General features: G+C 36.8%; 1 protein-coding gene across 1 annotated transcript in view; it reads right to left on the bottom strand.

Moving 5' to 3' along the window:
• Positions 1 to 26,971, bottom strand: part of Faa (fumarylacetoacetate hydrolase) — a 102,381-nt gene that overhangs the window by 42,783 nt on the left and 32,627 nt on the right. The window contains exon 7 of the mRNA XM_090388054.1: positions 21,015 to 21,167. Within this exon, the coding sequence (XP_090244180.1) occupies positions 21,015 to 21,167 (153 nt within the window). The remainder of the gene's footprint in view (positions 1 to 21,014; positions 21,168 to 26,971) is intronic.

Here is a 26,971-nt window from a genome sequence, read left to right as displayed (position 1 = left end):
ATATCATGGCAACTCGTGAAGGTATTCACAATATGAGATATAACTTAAAACGATGCCGTTTTGCTAACATTCTGTTAATTCAGATTTCGCTATGTATTATTGATGCCTTTGCACTATACTTATACATAGTCTAGACTTTTCCATAGCTTGAGACTTCAGCCCTAAACGCTTTATAGTCTAAACGCATCATACACCATCAGGCATCTCTCATATTGTGGAGTTATACTTTATAACTGTTTTGCCATCATTGAATCACTTGGGTACCTACCCACTCACCGAAGAAGGACCAAATAGCCCTGAAACGGCACCAGGGGGAGCCTGATGATGTCCGGAGTTTCCAAGAATATGTAACAACAGCCTTCTCCACTGGGGAAGTGTTGCCTATTCGAGGAGTTTGAGTTTTTGAGTGGAAGGAGTTACTGTCCCTTTCATTCTTCTACACCGTTTCTTTTCCTCTTCCACTCCTACTATTACTTTCCCTGTACCTTTTTGCTTTTCTAAGTCTAATAGGAACAACTGGATAGTTGAGTTATTATCCCACACAAATACAAAATAGACCTGAAACGGTGCCGTCTGGGTGGTGGTATCCATCTGAGAATAAGTAACATTAGTCTTCTCCTCAGGTGAAGCATTACTTATTTGAAGTAGTGCAATATCATGGCAACTCATTGTGAAGGTATTCACAATATGAGATATAACTTAAAACGATGCCGTTTTGCTAACATTCTGTTAATTCAGATTTGGCTATGTATTATTGATGCCTTTGCACTATACTTATACATAGCCTAGACTCTTCAATAGCTTGAGGCTTCAGCCCTAAACACTTTATAGTTTAAAGAAATAAACATTAAAAAAAAAAAAAAAAAACATATAAAGCAATGTTATCATTGCATTTAGGTATTTCATATTTTAGTGCTTTGTTCTCATATTAAATTGAATTTAAATGGGATCATGCCTCATATAGAGAAGCGAAGGGCTCAAAGTAGTGGGAGTGTTGTGGCTCAGGGGAGAGCTGAGAGGAGCATTTCTCTTACAAATCACAAACTTATAAATAAATTATGCTACTTGCTTGATGCTTGCTGAGCTGTGTGGAATGAGATATGATACAGCCAAAGGATGTCTTTGTGTGTTTGGTGTAAACAGCATGAGGAAATTAATTGTGAACTCAAGCTTTGTGATGGGTGTTTATGAGAGTTTGAAGAACAGAGTTGATGGGTTGGCTAAAAAGGTGTAGCACAGTATGCAAAACAAAGTATACAAAGTGTGTAGTAGAGATTACTTTAGTATGCATGTAAGATGCATATTATGGATCATCAAAATGGTCATCAGTTCACCATGGAATTTTCATCAGCTGGAAAAAGCACATCCGGTAATCCTTCGTGAGATAGTGAAAGTGATGAATTTCAGCATCTGTACCTACCATGTATATCATTATGCATAATCACTTCATTACTGGAAGATACAAGTCTAAATATCTTAAAAGAAAACAAGAATGTACATGGAGGAGGGTCTTCTTGCAACATACAAACCTACAATTTTGCCATTTTAAATTTCTAATGAGTAATCATATGCAAAGCAATTATCCCCTTAAATGGTGCACTGGCTTTATTAAAATTAGTGAACCGTGTCACATTAATTATAACACAGCCCATATCCTGGACCCACTGCCAGTGAATGGATGGATGGATGGATGGATGGATGGATAGAGAGAGAGAGAGAGAGAGAGAGAGAGAGAGAGAGAGAGAGAGAGAGAGAGAGAGAGAGAGCAGACTGCTAAAGTTGTGATAATATGCATCTTTTAACATGCAATTATTCTGACCATTATTGACATTTGTAGGCGTAGATATCTTGAAGTACTTAATCAGGGCATTACTTATATTCCTTTTGTCTGGGCATTTGACATAAAAGCTAGAATTTTACATTTAATATCAGATACAATGTGTGCAAATTCCTAACATAAAATTAAATTATGTGTTGTGCAAAGTGAAATGGACCCTTCTTCATTTACAGCATAGTGGAGTGGTTTACCAAGTACAATGCTTGAACTGTGAGCTTTTCTATTTTGCAAAAACAGGCTGGTATATAAATGTAAGAATTAGAGAATGGTTGTGCTATTAGAATGGCTAACAGTAACAATTTGATTTTGGCTTTTTGTTCTTGGGACAAAATTCATCACAATCTTTTGAGAAATAAGCATTTTAGGAAAAGTCCAGTGTTAGCCTCTCAGAAAAAGTCCTGAGTATTAAAATTATTCTGAATGCTATTAATTTAGACTGGGGGGGGGACAAAACATCCCAAGCTTGAAAGCAGACATATTCTAATTAGTAGCCCAGAATGTTTCAAATGTCCTTAACTCACTAAGAGCTTGTGTATTAAGGTTATTTCACATAAATTCCAAGTTGTAGCATGACGGGGATGAATACTGAGTAGTTTGGTGTTCTATTTATATAACAATATTATACTACTGAAAAGATTTAGTATGTTGCAGTCCAAGTAATAACACTATACTATCGATAAAAGCTACCTGAGCAGTTAAACATTTAAGTCAATCTAAACTGTTTGTGTGTGATTTATAAATTTTTGTTTATGTTTTATTGTGCACATATTTTATTCTGTCCCCTTACATTAAACAAAATAGCAATTTTTCAAATCAATTGTTTTATTTTACAATGTATTTTCATCAAGTTAAACATTGATTCAATGTATGGTTTGCCTATTTTTCACTGTTAAAATTCTGAAGGCTGGAAGAAAACTCCCCTAGGTTAGGATGAACAGAATTTTGGGACAAAAATTGAGACAAAATGAATTCTGAATAAAAAAAAAAAAAAGAAAAAAGGTATAAAATACATTCTGAAAGAGAAAAACTGGGACATTTTTAGGACTCATCTACAAACAACAGGGTGATGTAATTTTAATGCCCCCTGGCTTTTTGAGGGCACACTAATATTAGCAATAGCAAGCTTAGGTAGCATAAGAGGGGGAAAATATCCTACCCACCTCATTTGTCCATCCTTTCTAAAACCTTATCTAGTTATTTCTTAAATTTATTCAGACTACCCAGCTTTACAACACTAGATGGAAGTGTATTCCAACAATCAATCACTTTCTGGCTGAAAGCAAATTTTTATCCCACAACCATCCTTTTTCAATTTAAATTTATGTACCTTTATGTGTGTCATCCGAGCAGGAGTCAGAATGCCATCCACATTTAATTTACTCAATCCATTTATATTTAGTTCAAGTAAAATTATCAATTGGTTAACTGTAAGAACACAAAAACCTAATCTGGGTACAATTATCATGTTTTATATCAGAAAATATTATCTACAGTAACCTAAAAATCATTATCTACGAAAACATTATCTACAGTAACCTAATCCTATTCATAACTATTAGCCTTTTTCCAGTGGTGTAGCTATCATGTAGGCAGGCAAAGCAATTGCCTCTGGGCCCGCCGTCTTTGGCTGTCTCTTCTTTTTTCAATTTTCATTAATTAAGTAGGGGCTCGAACATGTTCTTTGCCTCCGGGCCCGAAAAAGGGTAGCTATGCTACTGCCTTGTTCTTCACTAAACCCTATTTTGTTTAGATTTTCTATTTTATAACAAAGTGAAAAATTCTAAACAAGTTGATTTATAATAAGTTGTTACTTGCAGAATCATTTTCAGTGTAGAGACTTCCATTCGATATTGCCCTTCTACTCATCCTTCAGAGGTAGCAACAGTGCCATCCTCCACACAGCAGGTGGAAAAAGGCCCAAGAATGAATCCCATCAATGAGGAATTTTTATGGGCTTTTTATTTTCACAACATGCTGAGTTAGTCAGTTTCAGGTAAAAGTTGTATAGTTTTTCCTCCTGGAAACTGACCAAATAACATGCAATTATACAAAAAATATACTGATTCCTTATAACCTTAGTTGCTTTGACCCTTTTCGACCTTTTTCAGAACTTGGCTGAGTTAGCTAGTCTCGGGAATTGCATGACTTTATATCCAGAAAACAAGTTTTGCATCCAGCAAGCCAACAGAAGAATACACACTATTAAAGACATAGAATTAATCCCATTAATGAGGAAAAAGGTCGAAAAGGGTCAAAGCAATTAAGGTTATAAGGAATCAGTATATTTTGTGTATAATTGCATGTTATAAAAGAAAACACTGAATATGACAATGCCAACATTGAACCTCTGTTCACTATACAAGACTTAGAAATAGCACTATCTAAAACCAAAAACAATAAATGCCCAGGTTTTGACCTCTTAGAGGTTGAGATTATCAAAAAATTAGCGGAAATAGCACAAGATAAATTAATAGCACTATATAATAACTGTATGACAGAAGGTATATTCCCAAAAATATGGAAACAAGCTGTGTTAAGATTAATTCTCATCAAAAACCCTGAAAAACTCCCTACTGATCCCAAATCATATAGACCAATAGCCCTACTCCCTGTACTAGGGAAAATATATGAAAGACTAATATATAGCAGATTAGCTCAATATTACACAGAAGTAGGTTTGCATTCGAACAATCAGTATGGTTTTAAGCAAGGCAATTCTACGGAGGATGCTATGCACCACCTACTGACAACAGTTAAAAACACAGCGGAGAAATATATGCTGGCAATCTCCATTGACTTTGCTGGGGCATTTGACTCACTCTGGTGGCCTAGTGTCCTTAGGAGACTTTGCCAGGCAAAAGAGGTTTTGTCCCACAAAACCTCTATAAGGTAATAAACCTTACAGACAGAAGTGTCTCAGTACGCACAAGGTTCCAGGAATTGACACGTCCTGTGAATAAAGGCAGCCCGCAGGGTTCAATCCTTGGCGCTTTCTTTTGGAACATTGTTCTGGACAAATTTCTGGCCTTGGATCTGGGCCCAGTTCCTTTGCAGATGACATGATTTTCCTTGTAAAAGGTAACTCACGAGTGGTTGTAGAGCAAAGATCAAATGCTGCCCTCTTGCAGCTGTAGGAGTGGGCACAAATGCACATGCTCAAAATAACGCCTGAAAAAACCAAACAAATACTTCTAAAAGGCAATTTGGACATAAGAAGATGTCCACAAATCAAAATTAGCACAACCACTATAAAAATGGTAACATAACTAAAATATCTTGGAGTGGTCTTTGATTCAAAATTAATTTTTTACCCCCATTTGATCTACTTGGCGAAGAAAGTGAGAAATTATGCAGGTATGATTGCCAGGATCAGTCGAGCAGACTAGGGACTCAAAAGAAAGACCCTGGCAATCATATACCGTGCAATGTTCAATACCTGTTATCACCTATGGAGCCGGTGCGTGGTTCATCCGCTCGGCCATAGGGAATAAATTAGAATCGATACAAAGGACAATACTACTCACTATTACCAGAACATGTTGCCAATAAGCACACCTGCACTACAGTTGCTGGCCGGAACTCTCCCACTTTACCTGGAAGTAGCCAAAAGAGGCTTATATTATAGATTTAAAAAGGGCATACCCACAGAATTTCTGGGGATAGCCCTTGATACAACCAACACTTTCAATGATGAAAGAAAAAGAATAGCCACAAAGCTCCATGAGCTATGGCAAACAAAGTGGGAGCAGGAAACCAGAGGTCTGGTTACCAAACGGTTTCTGCTACGGGTGTCAATGGTTAGCCCAAAGCCACCTAAGTGGTATGCCCCTGGACTTTTTACAACATTTATATTGACAGGTCATGGCTCCCTAAAGGCGAAACTAACCTCCTTAGGCCTGACCGATGACCCAAACTGCACCTGTGGTGAAAGTGGAGACTGGGCACACATTCTATATGAATGTATAATATATGACCCCAAGAACAGAGCTAATAGCACAGATTGGTCCCCTTCCCAGGGGAGAAGAACATCTGTTCATCATAGAAGAGCAAAATTATATAGCTTTTACATCTTTCACACAGAAAGTATTTGAAATGAGCAGAGCAATCCAAAGAATGGCAATTCAGCCCCCCAGCAATTAAACAATAATCAATAGTAAAATTGCCCAAGTTTCCCACCACGCCCAGACGATGACTTAAAAACTGTTAGGATAGCAGTATTCTGCGCCCTGACAGAAACCTGACATAACAAAACTCCCCAGGACTACCCTGCCATGTGTAGGAACCTGGGCCCCCCACACTAAATAAATAACCATGTAGGGGAGGGAAGATGTACAGGCAGCCAGGGAAGCAGATTAACTGAAAAATATCAGTAAGCTAGTAGCAAGGGGATGCAATGTAGAATGAAAGAAGAATGAATGAATGAAAATGAAAGATAGAATGAATAGGCAGGGACTTAGTGAACTAGGAATTATGGTAAAAGGAAATAAATGGCAGTTTTGGTGAAAGAAAGAGTGACCTAGCATGAGGGAAAGAGAGAGTGAATGGGAATGAGTGGAAGAGAAAATATAATTGGCAGAAAGAATACAAAGTTAAAAATAATTTACATTACTTTATATATACAGGAGGGCCTTGATTAACGCGATCGTCCTGTGAGCGCATCGCGCAAAACGGAAACGCGTTAATTGAATATAATAACCAATAGGAAAAATTATAATTGGTCCTTGACCTTCTGAAATGTCCATAAATAATTTTAAAAATACCTTTTAAATAACTTTTTAACTGTATACATTGTAAAAGATAATGAAAATAATTATGGAATTAAATGTTTATTGCATAAAACAGCGGTTCCCAAACTGCGCACCGCGGAATATTTTAAATTTTCGAGGGAAACACAGCGATACTCGACATCTGTCGGACACCGCGCGAACTACTAGCTCGAGGTAGTTCACAGTTTCAACATTAAGTTGTTTGGACCTAACAATAGCGGAACTGTTAGGTATTTCTTTTGGTCTGAGTGCGCCTTGAAAAAATTACTGAGACTCTAAGAGCGCCGTGAACCGAGAAAGTTTGGGAATCTCTGACATAAAATACATTTGTTTGAACAGTGTTAACTTTCTCTTTTCATCAATCAATTTCCGATAGCCAACAACAATCTTCTCTGGGCCCTGGCGAAATAAATATCGCAGAGAACCTCAAACCTTTTGTTTGAGATTCTATACGATACGAAAGATTTCATCTAATTTTTTTACTGTTATCTCCTTCACGGTAACATTTTCATCTGGCTCATTTAAAAATTTGAATTTTTATGCAAGTGTGCATTGACTTTATTAGCAGGAGACAAACAAGTAACACGTCTTCTTCCGATGGAACACACCGAGACGGGCAGCAGGCAAACGTTTGTTTATTGACCGTACTACTTGCGGTAAGCTTAACGCGCGATTCAAATCTTTTTCAACTATCGCATAAAAAAAAAAAATCGCATTAACTGGAAATTTGCATCATGTAAAGTGAAAAGTGGTATAATTTTTCAAATAGCGTTAACTGAAATTCGCGTTAATCGAACTTGCGTTACGCGAGGCCTTCCTGTACTGTACCAACAAACATTTACTAACCACATAAACACTATCACTGCATTCTCCCCTGGCCTGCAAAAAAAAAAAAAAAAAAAAAAGACTTGCGGCTAGGCCTGCACCACAACTGAAGAATAACAGTAAGTTGAGGTGCCCAGAGAGTGCAGTGCAGAAAGTAAGAGTCGAATAAATGAGATGAGAGCTAGAAGAATAAATAAAAGTGTAAGCGTGTGAGAAAAAGAACACAAACCATAAATGCTACAGTTAAGTAGCATTTATGGTTTGTGTACACTAACCCTAGTTTTAATTAGAATTTAAATTCACACTACACATCATTGCATCCCCTCCTGGTGTGTGAGAAAAAGATGAATGAGTTGAGTGAAAAAAAAATAAAAATAAATAATAATAATAAAAAAAAAAAAAAAAAATATATATATATATATATATATATATATATATATATACACACATGTTTAATTGTAGATTGTTATCGATTAATGTTCATACAATTTTGTAATCAAGTTAGCCTAGATTAGGTTATCTTCATTTCATGTGGCATTTTGCTAATGAAAAATCATTATCGTTTAGCGTTATGCTTTTCTCTTAACTTAAAATGTATAGGCCACATGAAATGAAGATAACCTAATCTAGGCTAACTTGATTACAAAATTGTATGAACAATAATACTTATATGTAAAATACCATTAATTGATAACAATCTACAATTAAACGAATATATACTGGCACGTATAATGTACAATTGGCCTAAAGGCAAAATAACAATGGCATTAACGCTGCACAGAAGAACACGCAAATCTTAAAGAATACATAAATCCAAACATAATAACCACATTATATTTATATATATATATATATATATATACACACACACATATAAAAAACTTGGAAAAAAAATTATAAAATAAGAAAACAGTATTAAAAAAAATAATAAAAATAAATAAATAAAAAAAAAGAATGCAAGTAGAGTGAGAATGCAGATTATGAATGAAGTAAATGTGTGTCTCTCCCATCCCTCGCCTGGTGGGTTCCCCACTGCCAGCTAACATATCCCACCCCCAGAGCAGGATGGGCAGCTTGACCTTTATACCGGATTCGACGAAGACATTCTGCAGCTTTGCTGCCAACACACCCCATTGGCGATCTGAACTGGGTACTCTAATCTGGTTCCCTTTAAAACCCCTTCCCCAGGCAGGGGAGCGAGAAGACGGATCTCTGTCTCCTCTCCTCCCTGCCTACCCCCATACTTCGCCTGGTGGGGCTCGTCTCCACTGACCTCTTTGGGGATGCCTACTCTATCTGTTTTCCCTCTAGTCTTCAGTCTCCTCACCTCTCTCACTAAATCGACCGAGTACACCCTTAACAATGCCGCCAAATTCTAATCAACGTCTAAATTCTACAGGTTTCGTGTAAATCTCTAAGACAATTAACACTATTAAAGACATAATATACTAATGCTTCATAGACTTAGTTGCATTGGAACTACCTTGCAAGTATTGCATTATTTTTTTATCACATTTTTTTTTAAAGATTATCCATTCTTTTAACAATGTTAAGAAAACAGTTGATAAAAGCTCAGCAGCAGCACTTTATTTTAATTATTTATTGGAATACTGTTTGATTAAAAAACAAAAAAATATATATATATTGGTATCAAAGAATGTGAAGCCACTGTAATAACCATGACCCCTGTTAACATGACATGAGAAACTCTGCATCCAAGCATCAGCTCTAATGGGCAACAAAATAGTAGTCATACTGTGCACTTTTCAGTGGCATTTGTGTGTGTATCCAAGCAGTGCAATTACTTAATATGGTCCTACCTGTAGGAGTAAAACTACAATACCACCAAGTCTGCCAGTGCAGAGCTGTCCAAAAATTCAGAGAATCCAACAGTTGGTTTGGCATGGTTGTTAAAGAACATAAGGCGGGCCTTTACTGAAGTATCTCCAGGTGGCGGGAACCAGAATTTGTAATTTCATTTTAGCAGCTTTGCTTGTGTTCTTTATTTTAAGTAGGCTTTTATATCATCATGGCCACCATGTCTACTACTTAAAAATATTATGCATATTTGCATTCAACTTCATCATCAAGGCAATCTATTTTGTTAAATGTAGACATAATGGTTATAATCAAACACTTTTTGGCTGAAAGCAAATTTTTATCCTACAACCATCTTTATGTGTATCATCCAAGCAAAATAGATTAGATTTTAGTAATTTAGTAGTATTTTATTTGTATTTATAAAGAACATTACATGAATAATGTTCTTTATAAATGCATTTACACACTGAGAATTTTACTGAGTGAGTGAAATAAAACATGCTCTGTTCAATCAATAATTATTAACAGTCTTCTTCTGCTTGCTTGCTGGATTACACTATCAATAGATAAGATGTTTTGGTAATAAAATTAGTCAATTTCGATTAATATTAATGTGCTAAATACAAATATGACAATTAAAATGGATTATTAGTTCTAGTTTTGATGTGCTATACATGTCACTTTCAATGCATTTTTGCTTGATTTTTTGGGAAATTTGGCCTTGAGGTACACTTTGTGTGGCAACACTGCAGCCATTAGTGCTGAGTCACACTATTTCCTATCTAGATGCATCAGTCAGTCTGGGTTAGGCATCTGTTCATGCTACACGTGTTGTTTTTGACTGAGCAAAAACTAAAAATTTAGTATGCTGCATCAGTGTGTAAATAGCGAGGATAATTTTTGTTATGTTTGTGAAGTGACATTTGCATCACAGAAGTGTGCCATTACTCTAATAATAAAAAAAAAGCATACAGTCAGTCCTCGTATAACACGTGTTTATACTATACGAATTCGATCATACGCAATTTATAAATAGGGGAACGATATCGTATATAACACTAACTGAATTCGCTTATGCATGATTCGCCTTTGCAATTACAAGAAATGGCAGTCGAACGCGGAATCACCAACTGAACACAACATGATAGGAATGAAGAGAAGATTCTGAAAATATATTTATGTTTTTTAAATCAGTGAAGGGGAAACACATTTCACCATAATAACGTAAAAACCCACACAATTCCAGCTATCGGTATTATTGCAAATGCAATTAGATCGAGTTTACTACCAGTTTATAACCGATTCCACTAACAGAGAAATGCAATTGGAAATTGTTTTTATTGTTTTATGGTAGTTACACCCAGAAATATGATTAGTAAAATGTGAGCTTTACGATGATATTTATTCAGTTGCTACACGCATGCAGCTTTGTTTATGTGTATCAAGTGTGCCTCCACATTTTGTAATTGTGCTTTATTCCCTAAAAATGAGTAAAATACTTAAAAGGTGTGAAAAGGAAGCATCCTGGTGAAGACACTACAGATTCAGAGAGAAAAAGAAAAGCAATATTGATAGATAGGTGGACTGGGTCAAAAATTCTTACCCGGGAAAATTGTAGCAGCTTCATACTAGCGTTTATGGCCAAAAATCACACCGGCCTCCATCATCTTCTGGCCTCCGGCCCACTGGGATTTCCCAGTAAGGTTTATGGCCAGTCCGCCTCTGTTCATAAAGAAAAAATTTGAAATTGTGAAACACTTGTGAAACACCTGTGAGCGAAATGAAAGACCATGTGATATTGCACGTGCTGCAGGCCTAAATGAGTCAATGCCGAGAATTAGAAAGAATGCAGAAAAAATAAAAACAACTTTCATAGAACAACTCAAAGTGTAACAAAATCCATTAGATCAAGAGACAAAGAATTGGAAGAGATGGAATGGCTGTCATCTGTTTGGGTAGAAGATCAAGCAAAGAACAAGTTTGCTTACGACAGAAGTAAAAGCATTAGCAATGTTTTATTACGTAATAGTCGAAATAAAATACGTAAGTATTTTATTATGATTATTTATTGTTTGGTAATGTTTTGGTTACAAATGTGTGTTCAATCTTGGGTGGTCGGCACCTAACCCCATTTTTCCCATAGGGCCTGTTGTTTATATTGCACAATTTTGCATTGCACGAGGGTTGCTAGGAACACAACTATCGTGCTATATGAGGACCGAATGTACAACTAATTTTGACTGCAAGGTTAGGGACCAGGACAAAAGCTGGGCACCTCATATTTGCTGCAATACTTGTGCTTCTAATCTCCACAGATGGTTAAATCAAAGCAATCACTCAATGCCTTTCACTTTGCCTATGATATGGAGAGAGCCTTCAGATCATATAACGGACTGTTATTTTTGTATGGTACTATCTCTTCAGGAGGTAATTTCCAAGAAGAAAAAGTGGACCTTAAGCTAACCGAATACACCATATGCTATTCAACTGGTACACCATGGAGAAAGACTTCCCCTTTGTGGGCCACCAGCTGAATATGTTTTAGAATCTGATGAAGAGTCAGTCAGGTAATGGCAGAGATAAATCACCTGAACCCTCCACATCAACAGATCCCAATTTTATTTCCAATTTCCACTCTGCAGAGTCACACAAAATTACGCAAAATGAATTTAAATGATCTTATCAGAGATCTTGATTTACAAAAACAATAAGGCAGAACTTTTTGGCTCAAGAGTGCAACAGTGGAAACTCCTTCAACAAAATGTTACAGTGTGTGTATTGAATCAATCAACTATAAGGAGTACCAATGGCAGATTTGTGGTTACTTAAAAAGTTATTGCCATCTTGTTAGGAATGCAGCAGGAAAACACAGAACTTTGCTGTTTTCTTTTAAAATGGGACAACAGAGCATGTTGCTCTGTTGGCTTCTCGGGATTCAGGGCAATCCAGGGATAAAAAAAATTGTCCATTAAGTCCCCTAGTTTAGCCAAATCCTAATCCAAATCCCTACACATAAAATTGGTACTTATGAAACAATTTGTTAAGGTCATCGATCAAGATGGACCAGCTTTCAAATACCTCAAGGAAAAATTTCTGAGACTTTGTGAGGGCCAAAATAAAGGAGAGCGTGTTTACTGTCCCACAGATATGGGACCTTTTCAAGGACGAACACTTTAACCACATGCTCCATGGATGAGAAAGCAGCCTGGGATGTTTCCAAAGTTGTAGCAACTTTCTGGATATAACAAAGCAGATAATTATAAACAGCTTGTAAGAAACCTTCTATCATTATACAATAAATTACGCTGCAATGTGTCATTAAAAATAGACTTTCTTCACCCGTATATTGGATTGTTTCCCAGGACAACAGTGGCACATTAAGTGATGAGCATGGGGAAAGATTCCATCAGGACACCTTGGTGATGGAGAAGGAGAATTGGAATTTAACATACAGTGTGTACAGAAAGGATAGGAAGAGAGGAGGGGTTATGCTGTTAGTTAAGAAACACAAAATGTCAGTACATCCAGTTGACAGTGCAATGTTGAGTCAGTTTGGTGTGACATAAGCTGTTTTGGAAAGCAAAATTGTTGTTGTTGTTGTTGTTATTTGGTTTTTAGGAGCATTAGCAACTAAGGCCATATTGCTCCGGGATATGTGGTGGTAATTCCCTGACCTTTCCGCATCCTCCGTATTTGGTGGTGACGGGCTGGAACCCCGGTCTAATCAAGAAACGTGTGCTACGCACTGCTGCTCCTTCCCACCTGGCTACAGAGGCGCCTAGGAAAGCAAAAATGAGAGTAGGAGTGTGTTATAGGCCTAATTTTGGGTTGTGTTTTGGGTTCGAGAGTAGCCTGTGCGGCCGCAGCTATTTTGCAGCTCCTGGAGAAGAGAAGTTTTTTTTTTTTTATTTTCTGTTTTATTAGCTTAAATTGGCATATTTACTTATTTCCTAGAGTAGTTTTATATTCCTAGTTACGATACTTAGTTTAAAGTTTAACTTGATAGAGATTTTGTGGGTATTACTTAGTATCGGTAACGGTATCAAATCCACGTGTTACAAATTGCAGCTCCGTTGAACGAGAGGTTTTTAACCGTATTTAGCCGATTTATTAACCAATTGTTATATCAAATTATTATCTATAAGTAGCTATAGACCTAGTCAGGATCCTTAGTTTATTCTAAATTGAGACAGCGAGATTTGGAAGTTAATCAATACTTAAGAGTCCGTAGAAGTACCGTTCGTAAGTACCGCCATTGTAACACGGTACAGCATATCCGGAATTCGATAGCATTAGCTTTGTATAGTATAGTGCATAATATAATATTGTCAATTAATCAGTAAATCTATTAATCTTGTTAAACTTCATTGTCAATTAAATTGTACTTTTAACTATATATATATAACGACTTAGAGTACAAACGTAACAAATAATTAATACATAACTTGATACGTAAGTTATATAAAGGGAACTCGTAGATAACACTCGATACTGAAAAATAAATATAACGTTATAACTGTGTTAGGATACAAGTTTAAGGTTTTAATTTTGTTCTGAAATTGTAATTTTATTGACATTAAATCGAAATCATGACTCTGACCAGACCAGCAAAGCAAAAGGCTCAAGCTAATGGGAGTGCTGTGGCTCAGGGGAGAACTGAGGGGGGCAGTTGCCCTCTGAATCACAGCCTTTTAAGATGCACTGTTTGCTTGATGTTTGCGGAGCAATCAGGTACGGGACATGATACTGCCATGGGGGATGCCTTTGTGTGTGCACGATGCAAGGAGAGCAAGGAAATTAGGCGACAACTCAGCGTTGTTATGGGCCTATATGAGACCTTGAAGGACAGGGTGGATGCCCTCGAAGGAAATAAATTGAGGGGCCCATCAAGCTCTCAGCTGCCCACATCAATGCCAGAGCTTGCACTTGGTCATCTTGCAACACAGAGGCAGCCCCCAAGGCAGAATGCGCTGGTCCCACAGGAACTAGTAGTTGTTGGTGACTCTATTGTCAGGGAAACGGGGAACATGCTTTGTAAAAAGGATAGGTGGAACAGGACCAGGGTATGTCTGCCAGGGGCAAAGGTTGATGACGTTGTAGAGCGGATATCATCTTTTAGGGGCACAAAAGGTGATATAGTTGTACACGTTGGCACTAATGATATTAAGAGTAGGAGACCAGCGGAATTACTTAACAAGTACAGGTCACTGTTGAAAAAAAGCCGTGAAGTAGGGTTGAATTTGAAAGTGTCTGCAATTCTGCCCAGACGTGATAGGAGGGAGTATATGATGAGAGCCTTGTCAATCAATTCGGCCCTGGAAAGATTGTGCAAGGCTCAAGGGGTAGAATTTTTTCAGCATGGACTGTACTTGTTAACAGGAGAGATTGCTTCTACAGGGATGGGATACACTTAAATAGAAAGGATGCAAGAATATTTGCTGATGCTATCGAGGCAGTGTTAGGTGGGTCAGAAAACTGCTAGCTTGGGGGGAGACAAAGACTAATAGATTAACAGTAGCCACTGGCAGAGGTGAAAGAGATTCTTGCACTGCTTCTACTGGAATGAGCAGAAGCCTGAAAAACAAGATGCAGGATATTTCAGAGACTGCTGGAAGTCATTGCGGTACAAGTAAACACATGGGTTGTGTTAGGGTAGCTAAGAATAGAAACAGGTGCATGTATACTTGCGTGTACACCAATGCTAGGAGTTTAGTAAATAAATTTGATGAATTTGAGGTACTGCTCAAAACATCAAAGGCAGATATTGTTGGGATATCAGAGATGTGGTGTCACACAGATATAAGGAATGCAGAACTGGAATTTGGGGAGTACAACGTCTACAGAAAGGATAGACAGGATAGGAAGGGAGGAGGGGTTATGCTATTAGTTAAGAAACACATAAAATCCAAGGAAGTGAAGCCAGTCGACATCGATGGACAGGGCAGTGTCGAGTAAGTTTGGTGTGACATAAGCATAGGTAAATCAAAATTGAGAGTAGGAGTGTGCTATAGCCCTAATGACTCTGATGAGTATAATAAGATACTGTACAGGGAAATAGAATGGGCCAGTAAATCAGAGAGTCTTATAATGGGGGATTTTAATTTCCCAGATATTGACTGGAATTTGTGGGTTGGTTACTCACACACTAGCAAGGCTTTTGTGGATTTATTCGATGATTGTTTTCTACACCAGCATGTTCGAGAGGCAACTAGAGGGAGTAATACTCTTGATCTGATTATCAGTAGTGATTCTTCATGCATTAAGAATCTGCAGATAAAGGAACCACTAGGTGGCAGTGATCACAGTGTGCTGAAGTGGGATTTACTCAAGGAGGTAACTACCATCAGAGGTAAAGGGAAGGGTTTTTGCTTTCGTAAAGGCGACTATGATGGTCTGAGACAGTATTTAAATTCTATACAGTGGGACCAACTGATGATGTTACCAACAGCAAATTCAAAATGGGAAGCATTCAAGGAACTAATCTTGGAAGCTACCAGGCTTTACATACCAACCAAGAAATATTGTTCAGGTTCAGGCCTAAATGGTTGTCAGATGAACTAATGAGACATATGGCAGAGAAGAAAAATGCATGGGATACATACAAATTAATGGGTGACATGGAAGCCTATGATAGATATAAGTTGGTCTGTAACCAAGTCACAAAGGAGATTAGGCAGGCAAAGGCAGATTATGAGAAATCCTTGGCAAAGGATGCAAAGAAAAACAGAAAAGAGTTCTTTACCTATTTAAACTCAAGAAGGAAAGGGATGAATCAGATTGGTCCACTGGATGTTGATGGTTCAACAGTTGAGGATCCTGCTCAGGTGGCTAACAATCTAAATGAGTATTTTGCATCTACATTCACACATGAGGAGTTATTCAGGAAGGGGAATGTCGTAGGTGAAGTAAACATTGGCAGTGAGCTAAATGATTTTCTAATAACTGAGAGGAAAGTGGAGGAGATATTGTTGAGGATAAACATAAAAAAGACACCCGGGGTGGATAGGATCTATCCAGTTATATTAAAGGAGGCAGCAAAGGAAGTAAGCAAACCCCTAGCCATAATTATGAGAGCTTCTTTGGACTCAGGGGAGGTACCCATAGACTGGAGATGTGCAAATGTAACCCCAATTCACAAAGGAGGATCAAAGGCTGACACGAGTAATTATAGACCTGTTAGTTTCACTTCGGTTCCAGGAAAATTAATGGAGGCACTGGTTAAAGAAGCACTGCAGGATCATCTAGACAAGAATTCAGTTATAGCTCAGACACAGCATGGTTTTGTTAAGGGCAGGTCTTATCTGACCAATTTGATTGGATACTATGATGTAGTCACAAAAGAACTGGATGCAGGGAATAACTTTGATATTATATATTTGGATCTTAGAAAGGCTTTTGATACTGTTGCGCATGGAAGACTGCTGCACAAATTGGAGCAGTGTGGCATTGGAGGCAAATTGCTGCTATGGATAAAGGGATGGTTGAGTGGCAGAAGACAGAGAGTGGTAATCAATGGACACTGCTCAACGTGGACTAATGTTATTAGTGGAGTTCCTCAGGGTTCAGTGTTGGGTCCATTGTTGTTTTCTGTATTTATAAATGATAGTGATGATGGTATATCAAGCTTAATGTCCAAGTTTGCAGATGATACAAAGGTTGGCAGGGTTGCTAAGGACACTACTGATGCTATGCTGCTGCAACAGGATCTGGAAAGGTTGAGCAGATGGGCTTCAAGGTGGCAAATGAAGTTTAACATTGACAAATGTAAAGTACTACATATGGGGAAACAGTAACCCCAGATCAACGTATCAACTCTGTGGTACTATGCTGACAGTGGTAAAGAATGAAAAGGACCTGGGGGTAATTGTGCAGGCAGATATGAAGTTCTCTGAGCAGTGCAGACGAAGCGGCAAGAGTAGCTCATGGTGTCTTGTCAATGATATACAGGAATTTTTCTAGCAGGGATAGGGATGTGATTATTCCCTTGTATAAGGCATTGGTCAGGCCACACCTTGAGTACTGTATACAGGTCTGGAGGCCTCATTTCAAGAAGGATGTAGAGCTGCTGGAACGAGTACAGAGAAGGGAAACAAGATTAGTGAATGGAACAAAGGGTTGCTCTTACGAAGAAAGGCTTAAGTTTTGCAAATTACAGAGTCTGGAGACTAGGCATCGGCGAGGTGATCTGATAGAGGTGTATAAAGCCTTGAATGGTTTGAGCATGATCAATGCTGATGGGATTCTTCCTCTTGCTCAGAATAATCACCTGAGAGGGCATAAATTCAAATTGAGGAAGGACGGATGTCGGATAGATGTGCGGAAATTTGCCTTTTAGCCAGCGGGCAGTTGGTTTGTGGAATAGACTTCCATCACTTGTTGTTGAAGTCGATAGCCTAAACAAATTTAAGGCTCAGCTGGACAGGTATTTCGAACGAACGGAGGGGTGAAATGGGAGTAGTGGTTGTGGTTTTTTTTTTGTTTTTTTTTTTGGCTGATGCTGAATAAGCTTGCTTTCTTGCATCATATGCCTCTACTAATGCTAACGCTAACGAATCTGATAAGTACAACAAACAACTGTACAGAGAAATAGAGTGGGTCGGTAAATCAGAATGCCTTAAAATGTGGGATTTTAAGTTCCCAGATATTGATTGGAACTTGTGGGTTGGTCTCTCACACACTAGCAAGACTTTTGTGGACTTATTAGATGATTGTTTTCTACAGCAGAATTTTCAAAAGGAAACCAGAGGGAGTAATATTCTTGATCTGATTGTCATCAGTGATTATTCGTGCATTAAGAATTTGCAGATGAAGGAACCACTAGGTGGCAGTGATCACAGTATACTACTGATGTGGGATTTACTTAAAGATGTAACTACCATCAGGGGGATAAGGGAAGAGGTTTTGCTTTCGCTTAGGTGACTACAGTGGTCTCAGAGTTTTTAAATTCTATACAGTGGGATCAACTGATGATGTTACTAACAGCAAATTCTAAATGGGAAGCATTCAAGGAATTAATCTTGGAAGCTACTAGGCTTTTGATACCAACTAAAAAATACTATTCAAGGTTAATGGATGTCAGATGAACTAATGAGACTTGTGGCAGAAAACAAATACATGGGATGCATATAAGTTATCAGAAGACACAGAAGCCTATGGTAGATAGAAGATACTCTGTAATCAAGTCACAAAGGAGGTTAGGCAAGCAAAGGCAGATTATGAGAAATCTTTGGAAAAAGATGCAAAGAAAAGCAGTAAAGACTTTACTTAAGTAAACTCTAGAAGGAAGTGGATGAATCATATTGGTCCACTTGATATCTATGGTTCGATTGTTGATGATTCTGCTCAGGTAGTTGACAAACTGAATGAATATTTTTCATCTACATTCACACGAGGGATTCTGTAGAGAAGAGGAGGCCAGAAGCTTATCAAACTTTAACAGGGACTTAAATGATTTTGTAATAACTGAGAGCAAAGTGGGGGAGAAATTGCTGAAGTTAAACATAAGGAAGGCAACTGGGGTTGATATGATCTATACAACTGTTTTAAGGGAGGCGGCAAAGGATTATGGCAAAACCTTGGCCATAATTATGAGAGCATCCTTGGATTCAGGGGAAGTTCCTATGGACAGGAGATGTGCAAATTTATCCCAAATTCACAAGGGGGAAACAAAGGGCGACATGGCTAATTACAGACCTGTTAGTTTAACTTCTGTTCTGGGGAAAATAATGGAGTCTGTGGTTAAAGAAGCATTGCAGGATCATCTAGACAAGACTGCAGTAATAATCAGACACAGCATGGGTTTGTTAATGGGAAGTCTTGTCTGACCAATCTGATTGGATACTATGATGTGGTCACAAAGGAATTGGATGCAAAAGATAATTTTGATACAACATACTTGGATTTCAGGAAAGCTTTTGATACTGTTGCACATGAAAGACTGCCATACAAATTAATGTCCAAGTTTGCAGATGACACTAAGGTTGGCAGTGTTATTAATGACAGTAATAACAGTACACTACTGCAACAGGATCTAGAAAAGCTGGGCAGATGGGCTGAGGTGGCAAATGAAGTTTAACATTGACAAATGCAAAGTACTGCATATGGGTAGAAGTAACCCCAGAGTAATGTAACAATTGTGTGGTACTACACTCAGAGTAGTGGAGAATGAAAAAGATCTGGGTTAATTGTACAGTCAGATATGAAGTTTTCTGAGCAGTGCAGGCATGCTGCTAGAGCAGCTCATGGGGTCTTGCCAATGATATACAGGAATTTTGCTAGAAGGGATAAGGAGGTGATTATCCCTTTGTATAAGGCAATGGTCAGGCCACACCTTGAATACTGCATACAGGTCTGAAGTCCTCATTTTAGAAAGGATGTAGAGCTCTTGGAATGAGTACAGAGAAAGGCAATGAGACTGGTGAGGGGGAACAAAGGGTTGCTCTTATGAATAAACACTTAAGTTTTGCAAATTACAGTGTCTGGAGAATAGGCACCTGTGAGGTGATCTGATCGAGGTGTACAGGGCTTTGAATGGTTTGAACAAGCTTAATGCTGATGGGATTCTTCCTCTTGCTCAGATTAAATTACCTGATGGGTCATAAATTCAAATTGAGAAAAGACAGCTATAGAACAGATGTGCAGAAATTTGCCTTCAGTCAGTGGGCAGTTGTTTGCTGGAACAAACTTCCATCTGTCATTGTGGAAGTTGATAGCTTAAATAAATTCATGGAAGAACTGGACAAACTTTTGCAGTGAATGGATGGGTGAAATTTGAATTTTTATTATTTTTTTTTTGTGGCTGATGCTGTATAAGCTTGCTTTCTTGCATCATATGCCTCTACTAATATTAATGATACTTCAGCAAATTAAATGCTGCAATACAAACTGAATATTGCTTTACTGTGACAAGGGATGCCCCAGATGTGCGTACAAATGACAAGTATAGAAGAAGTGTAAAATGTGAATCAAGCGATTTTATGTATTTTGCTGATCAATGTGATTTAATATTTTTTTTCCAATAACTAAAATGTATCAATTCTTATTATTTTAAACTGCTTTGTGAAGTTTTTTACAATATAACATGTTTTTCAACATAAGATATATTAAAACAGTATGGCAGACATTCTTTATCTTACAGCATATTTTATAGAATATAAAACATAGCAATTATTTTCAAAACTTGAGCAAAATAATTTTTTTAATGCTGATTTCTTAACTCTGCACGTGCAAAACAATACAGAAAAAATACTTTCATCAAAGAAACAAAAAACATTGAAAATTTGTTGACTAGCATTATTTAAGCATGCAAACAGTATGTGATGTGAATATGTAGTGCATGGATAAGCTGAAAATAGTTTGTCTTGATGCTTTATTACAACATCCTTGCTCTTCTACAATGATAATGTAAAATGTTCAAATGTATAAATGTACTATTTATTAGGAAAATTTTAACTGCCATGCTGCCAAATTTACAAAATTATATATCATTAATTTTAACATCACATTTAGTTCAGCAAAATATGTGATGTTAAAATCAGGCCAGAAAACAGCAATTTAAAAACTTTTTTGGGGACACTGGAACATTATACCCAAAATTGGGATAATCTCAGAAATTCAGGACATCTGGCTACTCTACCCTAGGCTCAAACAGTCATTGCTTGTCCTATTATATATCAGATTAAAACAATCAATATTCTGGCAATGGGAATCTAACTCATATCTTGTATATTTTTATGAAAGACTAGCTAATATAACAAGTTCCTTACCACTCCAGTCATTCATTAGCACCATTCCAAATATGTGATCCTGAGTCTTATCAATTGGAATAGGTTCTCCTAATTTAGTTGATGGACCAACAAAATATGCCATTTCCAATTCAAAGTCCATTTGTTTACATGGACCAAACACAGGAGGTTTAGCTAAAAAAAAAAAAAAAAAAAAAAAAAAAACCACACATGTAGCATACATTGTAGTTTTTACCTGCAATATGAAGAAATGAAATTTGAGGTTACCAAAATTATTTTTTAAATCATTTTGTCACATAATGAATACAGCTGAACAAAAACAAACCTAACAAATAGATTTACTGCCAGTGGTACAAACTATTACATAATGTTACTGATGTATTCTTTTTAGTATAAAAGTGAAAATAAAAATTTAAGCATTTTTTAAAAAAATATTCTTAATTAACAAATACTTTCAGTTTATCTTGTAAGGGCTCACGACTAAAAGTTATACATCTGAAATATTTTGGCCTTTATACAGAATAATAATAATAAAAAAACGTCCTTAGTATTGTGCTTCTAAAGTTTTTATTTTAATAGAAAAGGTCCAAAGTAGTCACTATAAGTCATAAAAATTCTGATTACTACAATTAAGGGTACAGTCTTGCGTATATGTTAACTGTGTGCCTTTTAATATCTCATATGCATTAAATCCGATTGAATAATGCAAAAGAGAACATTTTCTAGACATATCTAGATGCATGTTTCAATACTACAACTATTTTTTGTAGTTTTAGTACCTTTAAAAGGTACTAAAGTACTACTTTTAGTACCTAAAAGTACCTTTATAGTTTAAAGAAAAATCTGTTCTAAAGCAATATAATTTAGGCCACGTATATCACACAGAATCTGTTATTAATTCTCAAGAAACACCTATTTCCTGATTTTCATTCCATTAAACGTTGCAACTAATTACAATAAAGTCTGGTTAATTTGAAATTCAAAGGACCACAATATGTTTTGATTTAAATGTGTTCAAAGTATCCATACGTGTTCAGAACATGTTAGTATTGATTAATTAGGAGAAATTTTTAGTCAGATATTCTTATTAACACTGAGCAGAATTTTCATACTTCTCACTTAAAATATTAATAATCTTTGTTTTGTTGTGATAGGTATTTGTGAGCCATGGTTAATACATTAATTTTGCCAATAAGAAAAATATAACTATGCTGTAGAGGCATTCAATAAATTCTTACATGTGATAAGATTGCTAAGTTTCATTTTTACTGCAGTTACTAGGCATACAGTCGATTTATATATACAAGCTATAAGTTAGATATATATTAAATTAATTATGTATGAAAGACGGCAAAAGTGCGTGTATTTTAGGATATTATCTGCTGTTTAATAGGCAAAATCCAAGCAAAAAGAGTGGTATTTCTCTCTTTTTTTGCATCATCTCTTTCAGTAAATTTCATAACTAAGAAAAAAATGCTCTTGACAATGTAAGATGACAACCATTTTGACATAATTTTGGGACAGCTGAGAGTGGTAGGCAAAGGATACCCAGTGTCTGAATACAGCTGCAAAATTTTACCTTGATTTTGGAGAATTACACTTTTTGTGCACCTTAAATTGCTATTTATGGAAAGGATTAAACATGGAAGCTGATTGAAAGGAAAATATTACACGAAAGTACATACTAAAATAAATACCTCTTAATTTTTGGGACCTATTTAATTTGAACATGGAGATGTGATAAAATTCATGGTAAAATATGAATATGGAATGCCACTAAGTGCTAAGGCAAATTTGCGTTCAAAATTGGCAGTTCGCAGAGCCATCTCATGCTCAGAAACTCAATCTTTCAATCTTTTACCAGACTCGCCTACATAACACCCCCCACAATCCAGACACGTAATACGGTATACGGAACCACTCCGTAAGAAAGGAGGAACAGGTGTTTTCACCTTAGAAATAATAGATTTTATTTTCCTCCCCAGAAATTGCACACATTGCATATGATGAAGACGCAAAATCCTAACAAGACGTTCCGATGCCAGGATAATAGGGGATATAGGCAGTAGAGATAAGTTGACTGACGCGAGGCAGGTTAGATTTCGTAACAAATTCGTGAGCCTGAAGCTCACATCTATCTAGAACATGAGGTGGATAGCTGCAATTTGAAAGCTCCACCCTAATTTTAGAAATCTCCAATTGCCTGTCACCAGTCGAACTAGAGTGTGTTCTATTGCATCAGACAGTAATTGCAATATAATTTAGTAATATAAGGTATAATAATATAAGGTATAAGGTGTAATTTGCAATATAAGGTATTGCATCAACCGTTTCTATAAATACGGCTTGGAAGGGTATACACGCTCATTAGCATCCTGTTTGGCAGAGGTGTAAGCATGGTTCCATATGTTCAATTGACACCAAGAAAAAAAAAGTGTAGCTGTTGCTCTGTCCCAGGGCTTTCTATGTGCACTATCGCTGATAAAAATAGGCTGCCACCAGTCAACAGTATCCTGCACCCTGAAATTAAAGCATGAAACTGATGACATGAAGAGAAGACCTGGATCAGGCTGTAAAAGAGTGACTATGCCTTCCCAAGATCGATATTTGGAATGGCTATGCCTTCGTAATCGCCATGCTAGTGCTCCTGATCTAAAACTGGACTTTGAGATGGCCTCTGGTGTTGAAACAAGTGCACAAACTATCTAAAGATGGCTTTTGGAATGTAGTCTGCATGCCTATCGGCCCAGAAGAAGCCTTTGTTGACCCAACAAATGAGGAAGAAGCAACTTGCTTGGGCTAAAACGCATGTTTCATGCACAAAAGAGCAATGGGACACCATCTTTTCTGATGAATCGAAATTCAACCTGCATGGCTCGGATGGGAAGCGATACGCCAGAAGACGAAAATTGGAGGCATACCATCCTGACTGCATAACACCAACTGTAAAGTTCCCCGCTGGTCAGATGGTCTGGGGATGCATAACAAGCATAGGGTGGGCGAATTAAGTTTATTAACGAACAGTGAATGCAGAAACCTACACTGCTATCTTGGAGGAGTGCCCGAAACCCGTTATTAGGGATCACCACACAGACGTCCAAAACTGCATTTTTCAACAGGACTCAGCATCTTGCCAGACAGCAAAATTAGCAAGTTTTACGCTATTTAGATTTAATGATGAGTTTGTCTTCTTGCCTCACAAGGTTTAAAACATACTTGCACATACTTGCAAGTATGTGCAAGTACTTAAACATACTTAAAACATACTTGCACCAATTTTTTCCCTCGTTTTTCTCCCTTAAGGTGAAGTCATACCTCAGAAATGGTGGCATTAGAGTGTTGGACTGGCCCAGCAACAGTCCACATTAAACCCTATTAAAAATTGCTGGTACATAATGTTGTCTAAAATTGCTCAGAAGAAGCCAACAAGTAAGATTCAGCTGCAGGAGAGCATTGTAAGGGTGTGGAACCACGAAATTGGGCAATCGTATATATCCAGAAGTTGATTAACTCTAAGCCAGATCGTTGCAAGACTGTAATTGCAGCTCGAGGAGGAAAAACAAAATATCGAGGACTTGTTTTGTTGATTTACAGTACATAATACTATTATGTTAACTTATCATTTCAATTTTTACACGTAAATGCAATAAAATGTATGTTTGGTTGTCATGATTGTCGTCTGCATGATTTCTCATATTTCCATTAATTATGCATTTTACCCTTTGGGAAGGTATTTATGGCAATTAGGTATATCAGGTGGAGTCTTTTTATTTGATTTCATTCACAGAGATATATATCCCATCTAACAAATGCATTTCGAACATTTCTGCAACCCACAATGCAGGTAAAACACATTATTTGCAAAATTCACAAGTAATGCAGTTTTTTTTTGTCCGCCACTGTAGTAACATTTTCACTAAATAAAAAGAAATTTAATTTATCAAATATGCATACCAGTATATAAAATCGCATTTAAAACAGTACATTTTTGTTACAGTTCCATTAAATTTCATATAATGATCTTTGTCTGTATTTGGTTCTGACAAGGCATTTCAAATTATACAAGCTATGCATAAGTCATCGGACCCAATTCAAACTTCAAATTTCATTGTACAGTCAGTCCTCGTATAACACGTGTTTACATTACACGAATTCGATCATACACGATTTATAAATAAGGAAACGATATCATATATAACACAAACCGAATTCGCTTATGCATGATTCACCTTTGTGTTTACAAAAAATGGCAGTCGAACGAAATGGCAGTCGAACGGCGGAATCACCCCAACTGAATGCAACACGATAGGAATGAAGAGAAGATTCTGAAAATGTATTTATGTTTTTTATATCAGTGAAGGAGAAACACATCTCACCATAATAATGTAAAAATCCACACAATTCCAGCTATCGGTATTATCGCAAATGCAATTAGATCGAGTTTACTACCAGTTTATAACAGATTCCACTAGCAGGAACGCAACTGGAAATTGTTTTTGTTGTTTTATGGTAGTAACTCCCAGAAATGTGCTTTAGTAAAATGTGAGCTAGTGAGGTGTTCATAGTGTGTCTCTACCTTTACAGTGTTGTTTATTCAATTGGTACATGCGTGCAGCTTTGTTTATGTGTATCAAGCATGCCTCCTCATTTTGTAATTGTGCTTTATTCCCTAAAAATGAGTAAAATATTTAAAAGGTGTGAAAAGGAAGCATCCTAGTGCAGACACTACAGATTCAGAGAGAAAAAGAAAAGCAATATCGATAAACAGAGACAGACTGGGTCAAAAATTCTTACCCGGGAAAATTTGTAGTGGCCTCATACTAGTGTTTATGGCCAAAATCACACCGGCCTCCGGCCCACTGGGGTTTCCCCGGTAAGGCTTATGGCCAGTCCACCTCTGTCGATAGAGAAAAAATATGAAATTGCGAACCGCTTTGTGTGAAATGAAAGACCATGTGATATTGCATGTGCTACAGGCTAAATGAGGCAAAGCCAAGAATTAAAAAGAATGCAGAGAAAATAAAAACAACTTTCATAGCAGGAACAACTCATAGTGTAATTAAAATCCATTAGATTAAGACACAAAGAATTGGAAGAGATGGAACGGCTGTCATCTGTTTGGATAGAAAATCAAACAAAAAACAAGTTTGCTTACGATAGAAGCAAAAGCATTAGCAATAGTTTATTAGTCGTAATAAAATACTTTAAGTATTTAAGTATTTTAATTCATTAGCAAACACAATAAATTATCGTAAAAAAATACTTAAGTATTTTATTACGATAATTTATTATGTTTGGTTACAAATGTGTGTTCAATCTTGGGTGGTCGGCATCTAACCCTATTTTTCCCATAGGGCCTGTTGTTTATATTGCACGAGGGTTTCTAGGAACACAACTATCATGCTATGAGAGGACTGACTGTACACATATTTTATAATCTGTACTCAAATGCATATAAGCCCTATACGTTCAAGTTTACCTGTTTTCTTACTGGACTTGTTATTATAAGTATTAATATCGGAACGATGAAGGTTCATTCTGATATGTAGATTATTGCTGGTTTGACCAATATATTTAACATTGCAAGTACGACAAGTGATCATATATATAACATTATTCATTTTACAGAATATTTGCGAATTTATATTAATTGTAGCATGACTTGGATGCATATAGGAGTAAGTAAGACATAATTTGTTATTACAAGGTTGAAATTTAAGAAATGGTAATAGGATATTAGTGCCAGAAGCATTATATGCAAAATTGCTCTGTAAAGTGTGTGATATTTGTGTATGTGTCAATGTATTAACATGGTATAAGGACTAATAGATTAACAGTAGTCACCACTGGCAGAGGTGAAAGTGATTCTTGCACTGCTTCTATTGGAAGCAGTGCAAGAATCTACTGCTAATGCTAAAGGTTAGGATTACTATCCAGGGCAACAATAGTATCCTCGGTCACTTTTATCCTACTCTGCT

The sequence above is a fragment of the Mastigoproctus giganteus genome, chromosome 13 (assembly GCF_048544385.1).
Source record: "Mastigoproctus giganteus isolate SK-2022 chromosome 13, ASM4854438v1, whole genome shotgun sequence".
NCBI classification, from domain to species: domain Eukaryota; kingdom Metazoa; phylum Arthropoda; class Arachnida; order Uropygi; family Thelyphonidae; genus Mastigoproctus; species Mastigoproctus giganteus.
Note: the sequence above shows the minus strand (reverse complement) of the source record. Positions and strands in the feature narration are given on the sequence as shown.